Source organism: Schistocerca nitens, chromosome 1, assembly GCF_023898315.1.
Source record: "Schistocerca nitens isolate TAMUIC-IGC-003100 chromosome 1, iqSchNite1.1, whole genome shotgun sequence".
NCBI classification, from domain to species: domain Eukaryota; kingdom Metazoa; phylum Arthropoda; class Insecta; order Orthoptera; family Acrididae; genus Schistocerca; species Schistocerca nitens.
In genome coordinates this window covers 1,037,032,722-1,037,052,428 of record NC_064614.1, presented here as the reverse complement: position 1 = coordinate 1,037,052,428, position 19,707 = coordinate 1,037,032,722, and the positions used below count along the sequence as shown (strand labels likewise).

Here is a 19,707-nt window from a genome sequence, read left to right as displayed (position 1 = left end):
ATTTGGGGCAGTGGACTAAAAAGCGAGATCATTGGTCCCATCAGATTAGGGGCGGGGGGAATTGAAATTGATGAAAACATTTTCGCATCTTTTAAATCAGCGTAATGTTGTTGTAATTCATATTTCAGTGTGTGTCATTGTCTATGTAATCAGCACGGCATATTTATGCACTGCAGTATTAATGGATTGATATAATTACTAATAAGTGAAGAACTTCACGTCAAAACAACGCTTCTTCCATTACTAAATTCATCAAATTAACTTTAATTGTAATTTTGTAGAAAACATGAAACCAACAATGTGAGACTTTGTTCCATACTACTGTAAAGTTATTTAAGGCATGTGCTTGAGGCCACATCAGAGGCAGTGTCAAGCATAGTTTTTTAATGTGAAACCTATGTCAACCTGAGGTACAAGTTTTATTTTTTGGAATATATGAAGATTTTCAGTAAAATCAGTGTGTTGTATATGTTTTAATTAGAGTGCCAATTCATTATTTTGATACTGTCTAAGAACATACATATTGATCTAATGGAAAAATGGATTTCTGTAACTGATCATACACTCGCGAACAGAGTAGTGAATTGCAAGTTAAGGAAATGTGCATGATTGGCAAATTTCAATTGACAGGACCCTTTTAAAATGTTCAGCCACGTAAAAAAAGGAAGCTGCATGTCAAAATAAATCGATTAGTTTTGAACAATAAGTGAAATTTAATGAGGCTAAGAATTAGAAAAAGTTAACATAAAATGATTAAAAATAAGATGTATTACACTAAACTTAAGAGGGATTTATAGTTTTATTACAGAACACACATTTTTAAGTGACTAGGCTTTGTTTTTGATATTTCATCTTCTTCAACTAGAAAATGTGAACAGTTCAAAAATATATGTACACTTCCTCATGTTAAAGCACTTACCTTCAGTAAAAGCAAACTAGCATGTTCTTGAGAAAGTCTTAGCTGTGAAGAAAGAAGCAAGCATGCCCCGATGTCTAGAACAACTGATAAAACACTATCTGGAAGACTGTGCTTCTCTAAAATATTAATCAGATGTTTTGTTGTCAGTCCTAAATCCACAACAAAGACACCATTTTTGTGCTGAACTAATTGATAAAAAAGTTTCAACAGGTACAGCAAAGCCTTCTCATTGTGCTGACTGTGATCAGTGGACCAAGATGACTGGAAAAACTGCAATGTTTCCTGCACAAATAAATTTATTTCATTGAAAAAATAAAATATAAATAAATATTGTATATATTATTTGCTTTGATTACAGTCAATGGCACATAAATGTTTCACATTCTCTGAAGGGTTGGGGAGGAAAAATCACCTTTGCACAGTACAATGAATATATTGTACTAATTACATAATATTTGTCATATAAAAATGTTCAATAATTACTGGGATTCTCCATAATAAGATGTCTCACCACTTAAAGAGACAACATTCAAAACTGTGTTTCTAGACATTTCGTGTTACATACATATACAAGTGTTTTAACGGCACTTACTGAGGCTATGGGTTTATATGTGAAAATTGGTAATCTAAACACTTTTAAATATATGAATGTGTGGACATGTATATATATGCTCCAGGACAGGTATGAAACACCTGAAGCATGTGACATAGTGCCGGAAACTAATTAGTAGAAATGAGACACCTTTAACACCAATTCTTGTGGGTTGTTGTTGTTGTTTGTGGTGGTGGTGGTAAAGTGGTAACATCAAAGCATAACAAACACAACAGCAATTTACAAATAAACAGACAACAAGATGGTAATCATATTCCTTACTATCTGGAATAAAATACTGTTGGGATAATTCATTCCAACACCATAATGGGTGCGTTGGGTAGCATGTAAAAACCTAGAAAAAAAACTATATCAGCAGATAAATGTTTCAAGAATTTCTTGCAGTGTAAGATTTAATGTAAAATCAAGCTTTCAATGCCGGCTGAAGTGGCCGAGTGGTTCCAGGCGCTTCAGTCTGGAACCGCGCAACCACTACGGTCGCAGGTTCGAATCCTGCCTCGGGCATAGATGTGTGTGATGTCCTTAGGTTAGTTAGGTTTAAGTAGTTCTAAGTTCTAGGGAACTGATGACCTCAGCTGTTAAGTCCCATAGTGCTCAGAGCCATTTGAACAAAGCTTTCAATGACTTCCTCTGTTGTTATTGTCAGGAGTCATCTATAGGTCGTGAGGTACTTCATTTGTCTGGCCAAATCATGTCATGGAGACACCATGAACTAACAAAATTTCCATATGCTATCCTAGATGACAGTCCCAATAACTTACCTAACACTCCAGTGACAGATGAGATGGGGCAAGGAGGTGGTAACATGGGAAGAAATAAAAAATTACTGATTTAGAGACATATGAAAAGGCTTCACAGTCTTTGGTTGACTGGTTATGGTCCTAATCACATTCACCTCTACTGTTGGGATGAGGGTGAGTTGGAGATGACATAAAAATAAATAGGGCAATACCATGTGACCAGCTAGTGGTGACAACAAAATAAATAATGTTAGTAAATTATGATAGCTTTAATTATATAGCCACTATATATATATATATATATATATATATATATATATATATATATATATATATATATATATATATATATATTACTCAAAGTTTCTGTCCTAGTCGTGGACTTAAAAAGAAACATGGGTGTGTTACTGTAGATATGAAGATATTAATGAAATCACAAAGATAAATATAAAATATTACAATGCACAGATATTAAGTAAGAGATTGATACTTGTTAGTCACCTACATACATGTGCGAATAGTTAATCTATGCAACACCTACACCAGATGTTTTTCAACATTATTCAAGAACTGCAAGCAAGTAGGTGCACTTGCAATGAGTATTCTTAAAAGTCATTCAAGAACTGTACGCCTCAAATTGGGGCACATGTCATATTTTGCAATGGCAGAAATGGGGTATTTTCAAATTTCATAGTATCAGAAAGTGATAGCAACTTGCACTTCAAAGATAGTTACCACACGCTGAAAAATGTTGGACAAAACACGCTGACCTGAAAGGGAACTAAACTAAAAAAAAGGTGCATTTTTGGCAACAAAATGACCATAATTCACAATAAGGGTAAGAAATTTTCTCCTTGTTTTCATACTATTAACAGGCAATTTTTCATTTCATGGCCTGGCTCTATAATTTTATAAAAAAAAGTTTTTTGACTCACAGTTCAAGTTGTCCTTTAGATAACTTCCTACAACACTTATGTTACTGGTACACTGAACACCATCAAGTCCACTTTCAGTGACATCTGCCATAAATATTATTCATTGTACACCACATTCCTTGCTTTTTTCAATTTTACTAATGTTATGCAATATATGCAAACAATATACTGTATTTAATATCTCTACACTACAGTCCGTTTTCATCAACATTCATACTTTATACAGGCAGAAGGTTTTAGCACATATGAGGACGCCACATACGTGAAGACTGCCACTGGTGACTTAAAATGAAGATATTAGTGTATTCTGCATACTTCCATTCACTAATGAATTACAGAATTACTTACTGGTGAAATTCTACTCCAACTCTAACCAAAGGGATAAAGTTTTCAAAACACGTAAGCATATAAGCATGTTATAAGAATTATATCCATTGTTACTTCTTGAACATCTTGCAGACACCCCTTCCAAAAACTTGGATTTTTGTCAATTGTTCCAAAATTCATAAATTTATTTATATTATTAAATATATTACAACATAAATACTCCTGGAGTAACTGCAGCAAAAATTAGATTTAACTCTGATTAAAAGTAAATTATGGTACTCACAAATAATGCAGTCCACAATGTATTTGCTTTCTGTGGGTGGGTTCCACTGGTCAGGGCAGTCATAAAATGAGATAACACATCAAATAACAAGTCCTGTGGTAATGCAGCATTGTTTAATGACTTCATATATAAAGGTAATATTGTTTCGGCACAGCTATGGAACTGGCCAGACACACCTTTAATAACTTCAAACAGCAAACGACCACAACCTGAAACTCCCTGCAAAATAAACTTTCATTGTAGAAATTATTCTAATATCCATAGAGAACTGTGAATCTTTTCCCTCTAGTTACCTCTGGTTTTTCTTGGAGTGTTTTTAAAATTAAAGCAAGGAATCCTGTTTTGTCCTTGACTTTGCGTGCAATAAAAGCAAAACTTTCAGCAGCAAAATTATTTATATAAGGTGGCTTTGAATTTCCAAGAAGAGGAATCAGGCTATCAAAAACTGCATCCACATCTTTTACCAGATATCGCCACAAGAATTTGAACAAGTAAGCCAAACAATTGAATGTCCACTCTAATTGATCAGCATCTTTGCTTGACAGCAAAGGAATTAATTTTTGTAAGATATCCTGATAAAAAGGATAAATCTCTTGACGAAGATCTTGTGCAAGAGCCACAACCAACCTAAAACAAACAAAAAATTTCTTTTTATCACAAAATTTGTAAAATGGTGTTAATTTTCATACATAGGCTAATCTACACAAACACGCACGCATATCACATACATACACACCCATGTACGAACACGTGAGTGCAAGCGTGTGCACACATGCATCTATGCACATACGACGCAAGCTTCCCCCCCCCCCACACACACACACAGACAGAAAGGACAGAGAGAGAGAGAGAGAGAGAGAGAGAGAGAGAGAGAGTGGGGGGGGGGGAGGCAGTGGGAGGAGAAAATTTTATAATTTCTTAATAACGTGATAACGTGATTCATGTTACAAGTCTTACAAGATATGACGTGACACACACTCCCCCTGCATGAAACTATAGCACAGTAAGGGGATATTTACAATGTTAAAGAAGTATATCTGTAATAAAACAAGATTGTAAGAATGATATGGTTGAGCTCCCAGAGTGTGTGCATTGTATCCAATAATGACATAGGTAAGTATCAGAAATCCATCTAAATGAAATATATTCTTCTTGTCATTGTGGATAAGGAAGGTGATGGGGAAAAAAATTCAGGGTGAAATACAAAGGTGCATTATGGGCAGAACATAAACAATAGAACAGGTAAAGATAACCATACATGCTTTCTTCTACAGACTGCTGTGCCAAGAGACTGTAGGTACATGTTTGAGTTCTAAAGAAGTGTAATACTGTGTTCCCTTTCTTATTCACATAGCTGTGCACTGACCAACTTCCGTACACAGTCAGTGATCACTATTACTTAACCAAGTGCTTGATGTACTGCGGAGATGAGTTCTCACTTCCAACGGCTAGAGTTTTCCTAGGAAACGTAAGTGTAAGCCTATGCTATCCTCCAAGCAGTTCTGTTCCCCATAATCTTTGGTGTCTTTGATCTTTTCTATTTTGAAGACAAAAATTATGCACATGGGTCTTAGATGCTAGTTCAGCTAAAAATCCTTTTAATGGGAAAACACTTTTAGTCCAGCTGTTAAAATCTCTTTAATGCCTTTGAAGTGTTTATAGCACCACCACATAAGAGGGATTTTGTGTCTTAAGATTTTGGTTGACTGTCTATATAGACATTCAAGAAGGAAGGAAGATTAGGGTTTAATGTGCCTTTGACAACTTTGCCACTAGAGACTGGGTGCAAGGTTGGCCTGTTTCAAGAAAAGGGAAGGAAGTCAGCTGTGCTCTTGCAAAGGAACCATCTGGGCAGTTATACATCTACATAAATACTCCGCAAGCTAACACATGGTAAGAGCCAGAGGATACCTTGATATGCTAACAGCCATTTCTCGCTTTGTTCCACTCACAAACAGAGAAAAAAATGACTGTCTACGTTCTTCAGCATGAGCTTCAATTTTTCTTATCTTATGTTTGTGGGCCTTACACTAAATGTACATTCATGGCAGTAGGATCCTTCTGCAGTCACCTTCAAATGCCAGTTCTCTAAATTTTCTCAATAGCATTCCTCAAAAAGAATGTCGCCTTCTGTCCAGGAATTCCTGTTTGAGTTCCTGAAGCATTTCCATAATACTTGTGTGTCAACAGAACCTACCAGTAACAAATCTAGCAGCACACCTCTGAGTTGCTTCAATGTCTTCCTTTAATCCGACCTGGTGGGGATCCCAAACACTCGAGCAATACTCAAGAATGGGTCGCAGTAGTGTTCTGTACACTGTTTCCTTTACAGGGGAACCACACTTTCCTAAAACTCTCCCAATAAACAAAAGTCGACCATTCGGTTTCCCCATTATGATCCTTACATGCTTGCTCCATTACATTTCACTTGGCAACATTACGTCCAGATGTTTAATTGGCTTGACTGTGTCACGTAGCACACTACTAATACTGCATTTGGCATTATGGGATTGTTTTTCCTACTCATCGGCAGTAACTTACATTTCTCTACATTTAAATCTACCTACCATTCATCGCCCCAATTAGAAATTTTGTCTAAGTCATCTTGTATCCTTCTACAGTCATTCAATGATGACACCTTCCCATACACCACAGCATCATTGGCAAATTTGGTGCTGATCTGTCTGTCAGATCATTGGCGTGAATAGATAATAATAGTGGTCCTATCACACTTCCCTGGGGCACTCCTCCTGATACTCTTCTGTCTGATGAACACTCATCATTGAGGGCAACATACTGGATCCTATTACTTAAGAAGTCTTCAAGTCACTCACATATCTGGAAACCTTTTCCATATGCTAATACCTTCGTTATCAGTCTGCAGCCGGGTACTATGTCAAATGCTTTTTGGAAACCTAGGATACTAAACCTGCATGTTGTTGTTCATCCATAGCACACAGGATATCGTGTAAGAACAGAGCAAGCTGAGTTTTGCATGAGCGATGCTTTCTAAAACTTCGCTGATTTGTGGACAGGAACTTTTATTGTATTCGAACTGAAAATAAGTTCAAGAATTCTGCAGCTAACTAATGTTAAGGATACTAGTCTGTGATTTTGAAGACAAGTTCATTTACCCTTTTTATATATAGGAGGCGCCAGTGCTTTTTTCCAGTCATTTAGGACATTGCCCTGGGTGAGAGATTCGCGATACATGCAAGCAACCTAAGGGGCTAATGCCACAGAGTACTCTTTGTAAAACCAAACTGGGATTCCATCCAGACCTGGCAATTTATTTGCTTTCAACTCTTTCATTTGCTTCTCTACAACAGGGATACCTATGACTACACCCCCCAATAGGAGTCTCTGCAATGTTCAAATGTTGGTATTTTTGTATGATCCTGAAATATTAGTTGGAGGTGACTTTCACATACCAAACAAAGACTGGGATTTTACGGATACATTCCAGGGAATATGAATAGGCAATCTTACAAAGTACTTTTGAACACGAAAACTGTCTTAAGCAACTAGTTGAACAGCCCTCTTACAATGGAAATATTTTAGACCTTTTAACTGCAAACACGCCTGACATTACTGATGGCATCGGTATAAAGACAGGGATTAGTGATCATGATGCCCATCATAGCAATCATGGTTACAACAGTTAATAAATCAATTAATAAAATTTCAGCTTACCTTTTGCTATCTTCTATCACCACACCTGATCATCAACGAGTGACTGGGTAGAAACCTTCGACCTATTTATCGGTTTTATGTAGGACCAGAATTGTCTCAGGTTCTCGGCATGGCTGTTTGCTAAGGTATGATGACAGTAGTTCTTGATCCATTCACATGGCACATACTTCACCAGAGTATAATTTACAATCCGTTTGAGCATTGCCCGTAAATCCCTCTACTACTGCCATACTGGAACTAAGTGATGCCCATTCACTAAGTGGGATGCTAGTAGCTGCTTATCTGCTCTTTCTAGCAAAAAAAATTTCTTAATCTTTTTGACTAATTCATTAACTTTGGTAACCATCATTGCTATGATGACATCATGATCACTAATCTCTGTCTGTTTACTGACACCATCGATGAGGTCACTGTTTGCAGCTGAAAGGTCTAAAACATTTCCATTGCAAGTGGGCTGTTGAATTAGTTGCACAAGACAGTTTTCTGAAAACATGTTCAAAAGTACTTTGTAACACTGCCTGTCCATATTCCCTGGAATGTGTCTTTAAGACATCCCAGTCTATACTCAGTAGATATAGACCTGGGGTCACCTCCAACTAATATTGCAGGATCTGTTTATTTCTGCGCTACTGAGCATAGGTTTTCTTTCAGACTCTAAAAAAGGCCACCATGGAATCGAGTGGCCAGTAAAAACATCCAACAATTAACTTTCACCTAAACTTGTTAATTACATTCAGATAACTTCACTATCACACTCAAAATTGACCAAATTACACACAATATCTGCTGCAATGAACACCCCCCCCCCCCCCCCCAAAGCATCTAACCTCTCTTACTGATATATTTTCCATGACTCACTAAATATCTCAAACTTTCTACTTTGGGTTTCAGCCAGCTCTCAATCCTGAGAATATGCTGACCACGAAAAATTTCCTGGAGGGCAGAAAATTTGAGAACTTTGTTACAAATGCTCTGACAATTTACTGATAAAATTTTGACAGGTGGAGTGTCTTTACTCTGAAAGCGATCTGATTTCACTGTCTGTGTGTCGACTGGTGAGTGTTTATCACAGTATCTCAAAGCACCACCTAGCCTAAAAACCCCCAAGTGCACTCCACAAGTATTCCGCTACCCAAGTAGATGCTTCCTTTGTGTAGTGCACCCCTGACCTATCACGGGCAGTCCAACAAGTCTCCATCCCAAACATACTTTATTTTTTTAAATAACTGGTTTCGATGGCTATGCAATCATCTTATGGTCTTCAAATATTATTGTTTCAAAAGATATTCATTGTGCATGGGAACATCATGCCAAGTTATCACATTATTGGATAAAATGTAGAACATTATGCACACGTTTTTCAGAAATAAAACATTAACAATCAGCAGAAAGCACATGGTCATGTCCACATACGTAGCACTCACATATGATTGTTAAGTCTTAAAAAACACAATATACAGTAATACGTACAACAGCACATCTGTTTACATTACCTTGACATGTTCCACATCTTTGATGAACCACCTTAGAAGGCGTGTATGGTATAGTTGCCACGTGTACAAGATGCTTTTTGACTCCAAACGTTTTATTTCTGACAAATCTTCGCATAATGTGATACATATTATTTACTAATATGACAACTTGGCACGAGGTTCCAACTCATAATGAACACCTCTCATTACAACAATTTTTGAATAACAGAAGATGACAGCAAAGCCTGTTGAAACGGGATGTAGAAAATAAAATATGCATTTATCTGATACTGGCTATAGAAGTTTTTCCCCAAACAAACTGTTCTTTCTCCTTTCTCAACATGAGAAATTTCAATGATTTGACTCAGACCCTCCAGTCTACTCTGGGAACAATGTTGCAAATTGTTGGCTCTGCTTGTATCCCATGTGCAAGGCCAGCAGCTTTCACCACTTCTACCAACAGCCTGTATGAACTGAGGATAGCCTTAGAACCCAAGCAACAGACATCAGTGATGCCTACATGAGCCGTGACTTGCAGGTGACTGCAGCCTGCACGCTTGATAGCAGATGAGGTCTTCACATCTTGGATGAGGCCTCTGGCAGAAATACCGCGTGCACATTGGCTTTATTTCAGGCAGTTAACGATATTTCCCTAAGAGGCTGCATAATGCACCTAACACTGGAGCTCCCAATAACTAGCAAATCCTCCCCCCATGTGCCTGCTTGGACCCTGCTGAAGGAGCGACCATTTGTCAATTCACAGGATGAATGGACCAAACTAGATGGCCAGCCCTCCACATTGGCCCTCTGTATCAAACAATGCAAATGCTTCACGGCCCACCACTCACCTTGCGGTGAGGTCGGATCCCCCATGTTGGATCCACAGGAAAGTGCATCGGTAGCAGAGCCCGTGGGTGAAACAAGCTGCCACTGTTACATCCTGAGGCATCAACCAGAAGATGGCTGACCATAGCAGTCTGCGAACTGTGGCTAGTTCCTTCTGCATCCACACACAGCATGTGCACTTTCTATCCATCTCAGCACTACTAATATGTAGAAAAGCTAAATATGTAACTTGCTACTCTGCAGGTATGTAGCATGTGACAGTTGGAACCTAACAGGAGCTGTTAAGGGGAAATCATGGAAAACCTGAATCTACATACCCAGATGCTGATTTGAACTGTCATCCTTCCAAATGCTAACCACTGCGCCACCTTGTTCGGTAGATATTTAAGAGTTTTTGACAAACACTAAAGTCTTGTGACATTTTTAATCCTTTTTTATGATCTTGCTTTGGTGAACAATCTTCTGTATAATTAATGAAAATTCTGTTTTCCAGCAGTTCTCAATGCATCATACTCTTTGATGATAATACACAATTTCACAAATTGCCAGCTGCCAAAAGGTCACTCAAAATTGTTTCTGTCAGTCTGTTAAGTTCAAAACTGCTTTAAACGAGGAGTACCTGTGTTGTGCAAGGTTTATCAGGTCAGAAACTAGTTTGTTGAGATATCTGACGGGGATCTATAGCAGATGTCATCTGTTCAATAAAAGTGTCTCAAATATCTTACATACATGGCTCAACAACAAGCTGGGTGGTAACTTGAGCACTGGAAGCATGTACCTAATCCACATGATGCCTACGATGAGCAAGAGAGAGGGCAAATAAACTTTGCACTGTTTGATGGGAATTACTGAAGGCGACTGACACCACCGCAACTAATGACACAACTGTTTGGGAGACTTTCATAACAAAGTTGAATGCATGCGTATGTGCATAGGCTGCAAAGTTGCAGTGTGTGCAGGCTCAGTGGTCTATCAATATGCCTCCCACAGTACTGTCACACAGCTAACTACCATGTTTCCTTTGCTGCATGAAAGGGTGCACACATCTGTTAGATTGCATTCAGTGAGTGCCTACATGAAAGTAAGCGAGGGGAAAAAGTGCTGCACAGTCGACTTTGACACACGTATGAAGTGCTCTAATGGTTACCCTAAGGTTCAGATGAATTTTTTTATTTACTTCCAACAAGCCAACTACTCTGTGTCATCTGGAATGTTGCAAAGACTCCCACAGCTATTAAACAGTTGAAGGATTCAGTCTCGCACTGCCACCCCAAAGCTCTAATTAGTTCAGTCAAGTTCTGCAGCTTTCTCTTTTTTCCCCTCTGTCAATGTCTTTCCACATTGTTGAGGTAAGAAAAATAATGTAAGTATAGATGATTCTTACTCCTGGTGTTTGTTTATTTTTGTTGTTCTGTCTTTTTTCTTGAAACCTCACATTATCATCTATAGCTGATTGATTGTGTCATCTCTTATTACTTTCAAATGTGTGAAACAGCCGAGGTTGTTACCCTATATTTCTTTATTAATTACAGTACCTGTTTTACCACCTGTAGATACATTTGCTTCCTTCAGCAGCTTTTCCCCATCTTTGTACCAGTACATCTATCAGCACTTTTAAAGCACTTATAGTGCATTTAAAATTAGTTGTGACTTTTGACGTTTGGCACACAGGAGGGCACATTGCGCCATTGCCCAGGTAACACTAATGGCGAGCTGGTTTTCCCTACCACGCCTCCAGCGGTGCAATTGGTAAAGCGCCCCCGCTGCCACGCCGTGGATAAACACTACAATGTTATGCCACGCATTAGATGCACCTACGTTCATTAGCTCTCCTTGTAAAGTAATATTTTCTTGTGCTGAAGTGTTCTGCAGTAATCACATATTGAACTAGTGTTTTGTGTTGGCGTCACTTTGATAAAAACAGTGCAGCGCATCTGAACACGAGATTTTCAATAAAAGTGGTCATCCAACAACACATTCACCAGCTGTGAAGATAATGTTGTTCTGTATAATATTCCTCCAAATTCGACAATAATAAAGGACAACGTGCCATACCATTTCAACCTGATGGATAGAGTTTCAACAATGCATGGAGGAAAGTGAATATTTTGCTCTGGGTACAAAGAAATGTTCCACTGGATAAAAGTGAACATAACTTGTGTAAGGCGGAGTTAACGGAACTTTTGTACAAGCCAAAAACTCCATGCTGCCAGGTCAATAAACTGGCTGATGCTAAATGAAATGGCATAGTTTAATCAGGCTTCCTCTATATCATGCTCATTTAAATCCCACTGAGAATATATTAGCCTAGGTGAAGAGTAATGAGGCTGAGGAGACACGTATTCATGAAGGATTATGACAAGTTTTGAATAATACGTAATTTCTCTTGTGCCATGTCTAAACACAGCAGAGTTTACAAATATTCAGCTCACTACCAGTCTATTGCAGTTGAAATTGTGACAGAATCCTAAAACAGTGTGTTATTAAACTAACAACTGAGGGCAAGACATGTCAACAGGTATGAGAAAGCCCATTGTCAGTTTTAAAATAAACTTGTATCTCCTTCACTAATACTGTTGCAAAACCCACAGCAAATCTTGTTTCATCAGCTATTGATGGTTCTTAAATGTTACATTATTTCATTTAAAAAACTGTAGCTGTTTGAATATCAGGTTAGATATAGAAGTTTTGCATGTCACTTATATGGCAAAATACTCTCCTCTTTGTGTGGTATCATTTTCCAAAAACTTGTTTCGGTATCACAGACCATTTATGAGATATGAGGGATTTATAAAATTTTTACTGTGGCTTTTTCACTGGCACGTGTGTTTGTGACAGCGCCGTTAACATACATTCCATTTTCTCGAAAGTGGAGATAGATAGAGGTATTCTTCTAAGTTTAAAGAATAATTCAATATGTTATCTAAATTTCAGCTACATATGATCTAACATGCATCAAAGGCAAATTCATGGATATCCATATTTTTCACTACAAGCTCTTAAGAATTTCGCGCAGTAGTTTCCCTAACATCGAAATATCACATTGACTATAACCATTAACAAAATGATAGGCAGTTCATCACGAAGCTGATGAATAAAGCTACAAGATGTGCAATAATCAGAGTTTATTCACTAATAGTCTCTTTAAAATCGTTTGAGAAAGATTGCAAATAGGCCGACTTTCTGTTCACATAGTCAAGTGAGCTTGATGGGGCCCACTTTAAGCACACGCTGGCAACTACGCTACCACCAGTTGCTGTGTACTGAACTGTCAAAAGTCGCAACTAATTTTAAATGCACTATAACGTATCTTCATCTTAGATACTCTCCTTACATGATCTCATATATGTAGCTATCAGCCTACAATCTACACTTGCCTGTTCATCATATTTTCAAATTACTTTCAGTTAGTTTTTTTTTTGATGTTGTTCCTTTTCGTCTTCTCTTAGAAACTGTTACAGGTTTGTTGGTGGAACACACATGAAATATGACAGGCTGCTGATATGTGTGGGCAACTGATTCTCAGGCCGACATTATGCAACTGTTGGCAATAATGTGTGTTTAGCTGAATAATCCCCATGTCTTTCCCATCAAAAAAGGGAGTTCTAAACCATTTGAAGTTGATTACGTGATGGATATCCCAAATGTCACATAGGACCTAGGAGCAGAAGAAGAATTTAGCTGAATGATTACCTGAATCCATATAAGTGAATGGCCCTCTTTGGAAGAAAGATGATATTTGTTCTCACAAAACCCATTCAGTAAATTGATACAATCGTATTTAAGGATGACACTATAACATTTATAGTGCTTCAGCTGCGCATCCCTCATAGTGATCATGAAGCTAATATCAGAAAGACTAATACTTAGGCATGTACACAATAATTTACCCTTGTGCCACATGCAATGGATTATATAGAAAGTTGTAATATTGGTATGAAGTACTTTCTGCGAAACACTGTGCTTTATGTGAGAGTGACACTGATGTGGTTAGTGAGGTCAATGTCCTCAGTGTTGCATTCCGCTTGATTTGAAATATGGTGTTTGTCAATGGTGTCCCATGAACAGGGCACCGCAGGACACAATAACAAGGAGAAATGCCTACTGCCCTGACACCAGCTGTGTGCATGTCACCCTGTGTATTGTCAGCAGGATCCCACTGGCTAATCACTGCCCAATCACCACCCTTAATTAAAGTCTCTCTGGGGCAGCTAACTCAGAGTTCCTCTGTCAATAAGTATGTTTCTCAGCTCACAACTACCAGGATTTTATTTATGATGAGTTTTGCAATCCTTCTGAACTTTCTGTGCGAACACATTTGTTATAACATCAAGTTGAACACATATATTTCAAAACGACACAACATGTGTAAAGTCACTGAGCAAGCTGACAAAGCAAGACATGTGAACACTCTAACATTCGAATGAGCACTGAGTCCTAGTCTAGTGGCTTCTGGCTGGCTGGCCGCTTCGGTGACGTGGCTGCTGCATGGCTGGCAGACAGCGCCGCATGTAGAGGACGCGCATAATTGTGCGGCGGCACTTTGAATGATCGGCGAGTCACAACAACATTACTGGCTGGCTGCATATTTAACTTAGTATGATGACATGACAGGATATGCTACAAATTGCTTTGTGTGCTCATTAACAAAACTACTATTCCTGAAAACTTCTAACTTAATAATGCATTATCCAATAGCTTGAAAAGTATATGTGTAGAAAGGTTAATGTTAATCAGACATGTTTCTCTGGGGGTAGTAAGGTCTTGACATCTGATTACTTGAATTACTAATGTGACACTTTCTTAGTGGGTGCAAGTGGGAAGGATTTTCATTTTCATCAAACAGTTTGAGAGTATTAACATCGTCACAGAGATGGAATCTTAGAGTCATTGTCTGCAAACTAAAACGTAGGTTTGGTTTCAGACAGTAATGACAGAAGACAGCTAGAGTTCATGTCCATTCTGGGTCACTGCTGGCAACAAAGTTTCCAGTGAGAATGTATGGGAAGACTGCCAGTGTCACTACAACTTGTTCCAGAAATCTATAGGAATTTGGAAGTAAACAGAAATAAGCAATATTTGATTTGATAGTAAGAAAACGTGCTGATCAAGTAGAGTTAGCTAATTAACATAATAATGTCACATATGAAGATAAACCAAATGGAACAAACGTTTCATAAAATCAATGAAGTATTTTGTGCCAATAAAACAAAATATCTATGTAACAATGGAGGATCTGGGATGGAATATCAACATGAATTAAGACAGATAGCTACACATCACATAGAGGCAGCACAGACTGGAAGATAGGCATATTTAAAATACCTAAAATACGACTGTATGATATTATTAAGCTACTGGACTTCGCACTTCATCAGATCTAACCCCGCATTCACACACAGCCACTGTCACCTCCAGGCACTGAGGCCCAACTGTGGTGAGTAGTGATCTCAGCTGAGGTGGGTACTGGGGGTACGGAAGAGGCATGGGGTGGGGAGGGATAGCAGGTTAGGGAAGGGGAAAGATTCTGTACTGCTGCCTGTAGCAACATGCAAGGATGTGGCAGGGTCAGGATGGTGGACTGCTAGGTGCAGTATTGAGAGATTGTGCAGGGAGACGTGATAGTATTCCACTGATCACCAAACTACACAATGTCTTTGTCTGTCACTATGCCACCCCCACTCCCATCACCTTGCCCCATAGTTCATATACCTGTAATAGACCTAAATGCAAGACATATCCCATGCATTTTCCCACTACATTCTCCTCCAGACATTTTCTGCCCTATCAAAGGCAGCCATGTGGCCTACCAGCTTAACTGTAACCACTATGTGGAATTCTACATGGGTATGACCACCATCAGTGTTGCGAACAAAGTTTTAACAATAATAATAATAGTAGTAGTAGTAGTAGTAGTAGTAGTAGCAGTAGTAACAACAACAACAACAACAGCATAGTTGCAGACCAAACAAGCTTACTACTTCTGTCTGCTTTGCAATTTAGAAATCCCCTTTATTACATAGACATGCATTACTGGATTGCTAACACACTTCACTTAATACTGTGCTATAACATAATCTTTTGAGGTTGGGTAGATGAAATAAAAAATTATGTATTCCACAGAAGAGTGCAGTCAGAATAATGTGTTACATTGATAAAGGAAAATCTTGCAGCAGTGTGCACAGTGGAATAGAGATTCCTATGCTTGTGTATCAATACATCTACTCCCTAATGAAATATTTAGTTCACAACAACAGTTAACGAAAAGCAAAGCATACAATTCACAAGCATAATATTAAAAGTAAAGCTTTCCACATAGTCCATGAATTCATATCTAGAGTTCAGAATGGAGTTTTATAGTGCAAAGATTAATAAAAGGTTGCTGGCTGAGTTCAAGCTGGGAACCAAAAATCCTCAGATACTCAGAAACAAAACTACTTCATTGGCTGCTCTTATATTATAACCATTCATAAAAATGTAAAAATATTATCTGTAACTTGCCACAACTGATACATGATTTTAATCTCCTCGTATTATATGAGGAGTTACAGTATTGATACATGTATCCAGGTCCATTTGTGAATAATTCTGCCAAGCTGTAAAGTTTGCAACACAGTTTATGAGGTAAATGAATATGTGAAAACTGTTGTCATTTAAGGAGTCTGTCCCTGGACCATTTAGACTGTTTTTTTTTTCCACCTCCAATGCTGATTTAACATTTTTAAGGCTAACTGTGAACACAAACCACAGCAGAATTTCCTGCATTACAGGCATCTGCACAAGCAGATCACTATTTATAGGACAGCTTTTAATACTATGCCATTGTCTTCTTTTAAACATGTGTGTACTTCACTCAACACACCCTCTATATGGTGAGTAACAATCTATCCTAATACACAATGCTGATGAACCTCTAATTCAGAGGGCAAGATGTAAACTGAGTTGGAACTACAGTTGTTCATGAGAACTGCAGTATCCAGAGTGAATAGGCTCAATGAGTCTAAAGTTATAAGATGTGTGCCACAAACAAGTAATTCAGATTTGCAGAGGGATAGCTCACATGCAGTCAGTGCTATGCCAAGATCAGTCAGTGAAGCTTTGTCAAATGAAGGGGGAAAAAATATGCAAGTGCCAGTATGTTTAATCAACATCAAATGGGTGGCATATTAGAACCTAAATACTTGTGAAGGGGCTATAATGATTACTTTAGGAAAAATTACAGTCATTACATGAGAATATGGTTGCTACAGGGCATGCTGTTATGGTATTGATGGACATGTGGAAATAATGGATAAAAGAGAGTTGTAAATAGTAAACAATGACATTCTGGACCATGCAACTGGATCACACTACCGGATCTCAGTTGAGTCACTCCTCAGAATATTATCCACGTGACCCTAAAGCACTGTACACGTTCATTCACAGTGTTTGGGTAGGTTATTTATATTAGGGCAGTCTGAGCAGCACTCACATCATTACAGGATTTTTACAGTATGAGGAGCTACCCACCCTTCCTTGAGGCATCTTCACATGTCCTATTTCAGCAGATCAATGCCTGTCCACGTGTCAAGGAACATGCAAGTCCTTTTCAAAGGACAACTAGTATCACTACTTTTTTCACCTCCGTATTTGCTTGAAATGTTACTTACTGCGGATGTTCAAACTAAGTGGGGCAACAATTTGTTCCTCATGATCCTCTGGTGTCCTCTGCTGGTGCTTTGTAGACTAGCATGCAAGCTGTAAGGCGAGAGATTTTCCAATGCAGTCATTTCAAGTTAAAGGGACTGTGATAAACCTTTCGCATTTCTTTTATGTTTTCGTCTTCTTTAAAGGCAAAGAGAAAAGATGAAGCAGTAGCCCATCACAGAACCTATGCCTACCGTCAGGTATTTTTGATTTTCAGTTGTTAAAAAAGAGAGGAGTTTTTCTTGTACCAGTAGGAGGAAGGAAGGATTCGCGCTCAGCTAGTGAACGAGTGAGAAGTGTTATTTCAAATAGTACGATAACTACAAAAACTGAAGCCCACCCGTGTACTTTGGAAAATTACGAAGATCCGATAAGCTTAATGGGAACACGATCAAGACTTCAAAGGTGAACACAGCGACCAAACGTAGCATTATAAAGAAAGAAACTACTTCGCCCTGCAAAATAATATGAACTAATACAAACTTATTTCCATGCATAGCTCAGCTTATTGTGCTTGTCATTCATGCCGAAAAATTAATCTCATTAATTCAATACATTTTAAAAAGCCACGCATTTCAACATTTTATTATCATCTATTACATTATTTTATTATGTTATAGGATCAATATTTACATTATTTTATTATGTTATAGGATCAATATCCCCCCATGAACCATGGACCTTGCCGTTGGTGGGGAGGCTTGCGTGCCTCAGACGTGTGGTTCCTGAAGAGGGGCAGCAGCCTTTTCAGTAGTTGCAGGGGCAACAGTCTGGATGATTGACTGATCTGGCCTTGTAACATTAACCAAAACGGCCTTGCTGTGCTGGTACTGCGAACGGCTGAAAGCAAGGGGAAACTACAGCCGTAATTTTTCCCGAGGACATGCAGCTCTACTGTATGATTAAATGATGATGGCGTCCTCTTGGGTAAAATATTTCGGAGGTAAAATAGTCCCCCATTCGGATCTCCGGGCGGGGACTACTCAAGAGGACGTGGTTATCAGGAGAAAGAAAACTGGCGTTCTACGGATCGGAGCGTGGAATGTCAGATCACTTAATCGGGCAGGTAGGTTAGAAAATTTGAAAAGGGAAATGGATAGGTTAAAGTTAGATATAGTGGGAATTAGTGAAGTTCGGTGGCAGGAGGAACAAGACTTTTGGTCAGGTGATTACAGGGTTATAAATACAAAATCAAATAGGGGTAATGCAGGAGTAGGTTTAATAATGAATAAAAAAATAGGAGTGCGGGTTAGCTACTACAAACAGCATAGTGAACGCATTATTGTGGCCAAGATAGACACAAAGCCCATGCCTACTACAGTAGTACAAGTTTATATGCCAACTAGCTCTGCAGATGATGAAGAAATAGATGAAATGTATGACGAGATAAAAGAAATTATTCAGGTAGTGAAGGGAGACGAAAATTTAATAGTCATGGGTGACTGGAATTCGTCAGTAGGAAAAGGGAGAGAAGGAAACATAGTAGGTGAATATGGATTGGGGGGAAGGAATGAAAGAGGAAGCCGCCTTGTAGAATTTTGCACAGAGCATAACTTAATCATAGCTAACACTTGGTTCAAGAATCATGAAAGGAGGCTGTATACATGGAAGAAGCCAGGAGATACTGACAGGTTTCAGATAGATTATATAATGGTAAGACAGAGATTTAGGAACCAGGTTTTAAATTGTAAGACATTTCCTGGGGCAGATGTGGATTCTGACCACAATCTATTGGTTATGAACTGCAGATTGAAACTGAAGAAACTGCAAAAAGGTGGGAAGTTAAGGAGATGGGACCTGGATAAACTGAAAGAACCAGAGGTTGTAGAGAGTTTCAGGGAGAGCATAAGGGAACAATTGACAGGAATGGGGGAAAGAAATACAGTAGAAGAAGAATGGGTAGCTCTGAGGGATGAAGTGGTGAAGGCAGCAGACGATCAAGTAGGTAAAAAGACGAGAGCTAATAGAAATCCTTGGGTAACAGAAGAAATATTGAATTTAATTGATGAAAGGAGAAAATATAAAAATGCAGTAAATGAAGCAGGCAAAAAGGAATACAAACGTCTCAAAAATGAAATCGACAGGAAGTGCAAAATGGCTAAGCAGGGATGGCTAGAGGACAAATGTAAGGATGTAGAGGCTTGTCTCACTAGGGGTAAGATAGATACTGCCTACAGGAAAATTAAAGAGACC

The 19,707-nt window shown here is 38.4% G+C and overlaps 1 protein-coding gene across 1 annotated transcript in view; it reads right to left on the bottom strand.

Moving 5' to 3' along the window:
• The window catches only part of LOC126223916 (small subunit processome component 20 homolog), a 206,637-nt gene that overhangs the window by 167,826 nt on the left and 19,104 nt on the right, over positions 1 to 19,707 (bottom strand). The window contains exons 3-5 of the mRNA XM_049942200.1: positions 4,111 to 4,444; positions 3,818 to 4,036; positions 920 to 1,201 (exon numbers count right to left, since the gene is read on the bottom strand). Of these exons, the coding sequence (XP_049798157.1) occupies positions 920 to 1,201; positions 3,818 to 4,036; positions 4,111 to 4,444 (835 nt within the window). The remainder of the gene's footprint in view (positions 1 to 919; positions 1,202 to 3,817; positions 4,037 to 4,110; positions 4,445 to 19,707) is intronic.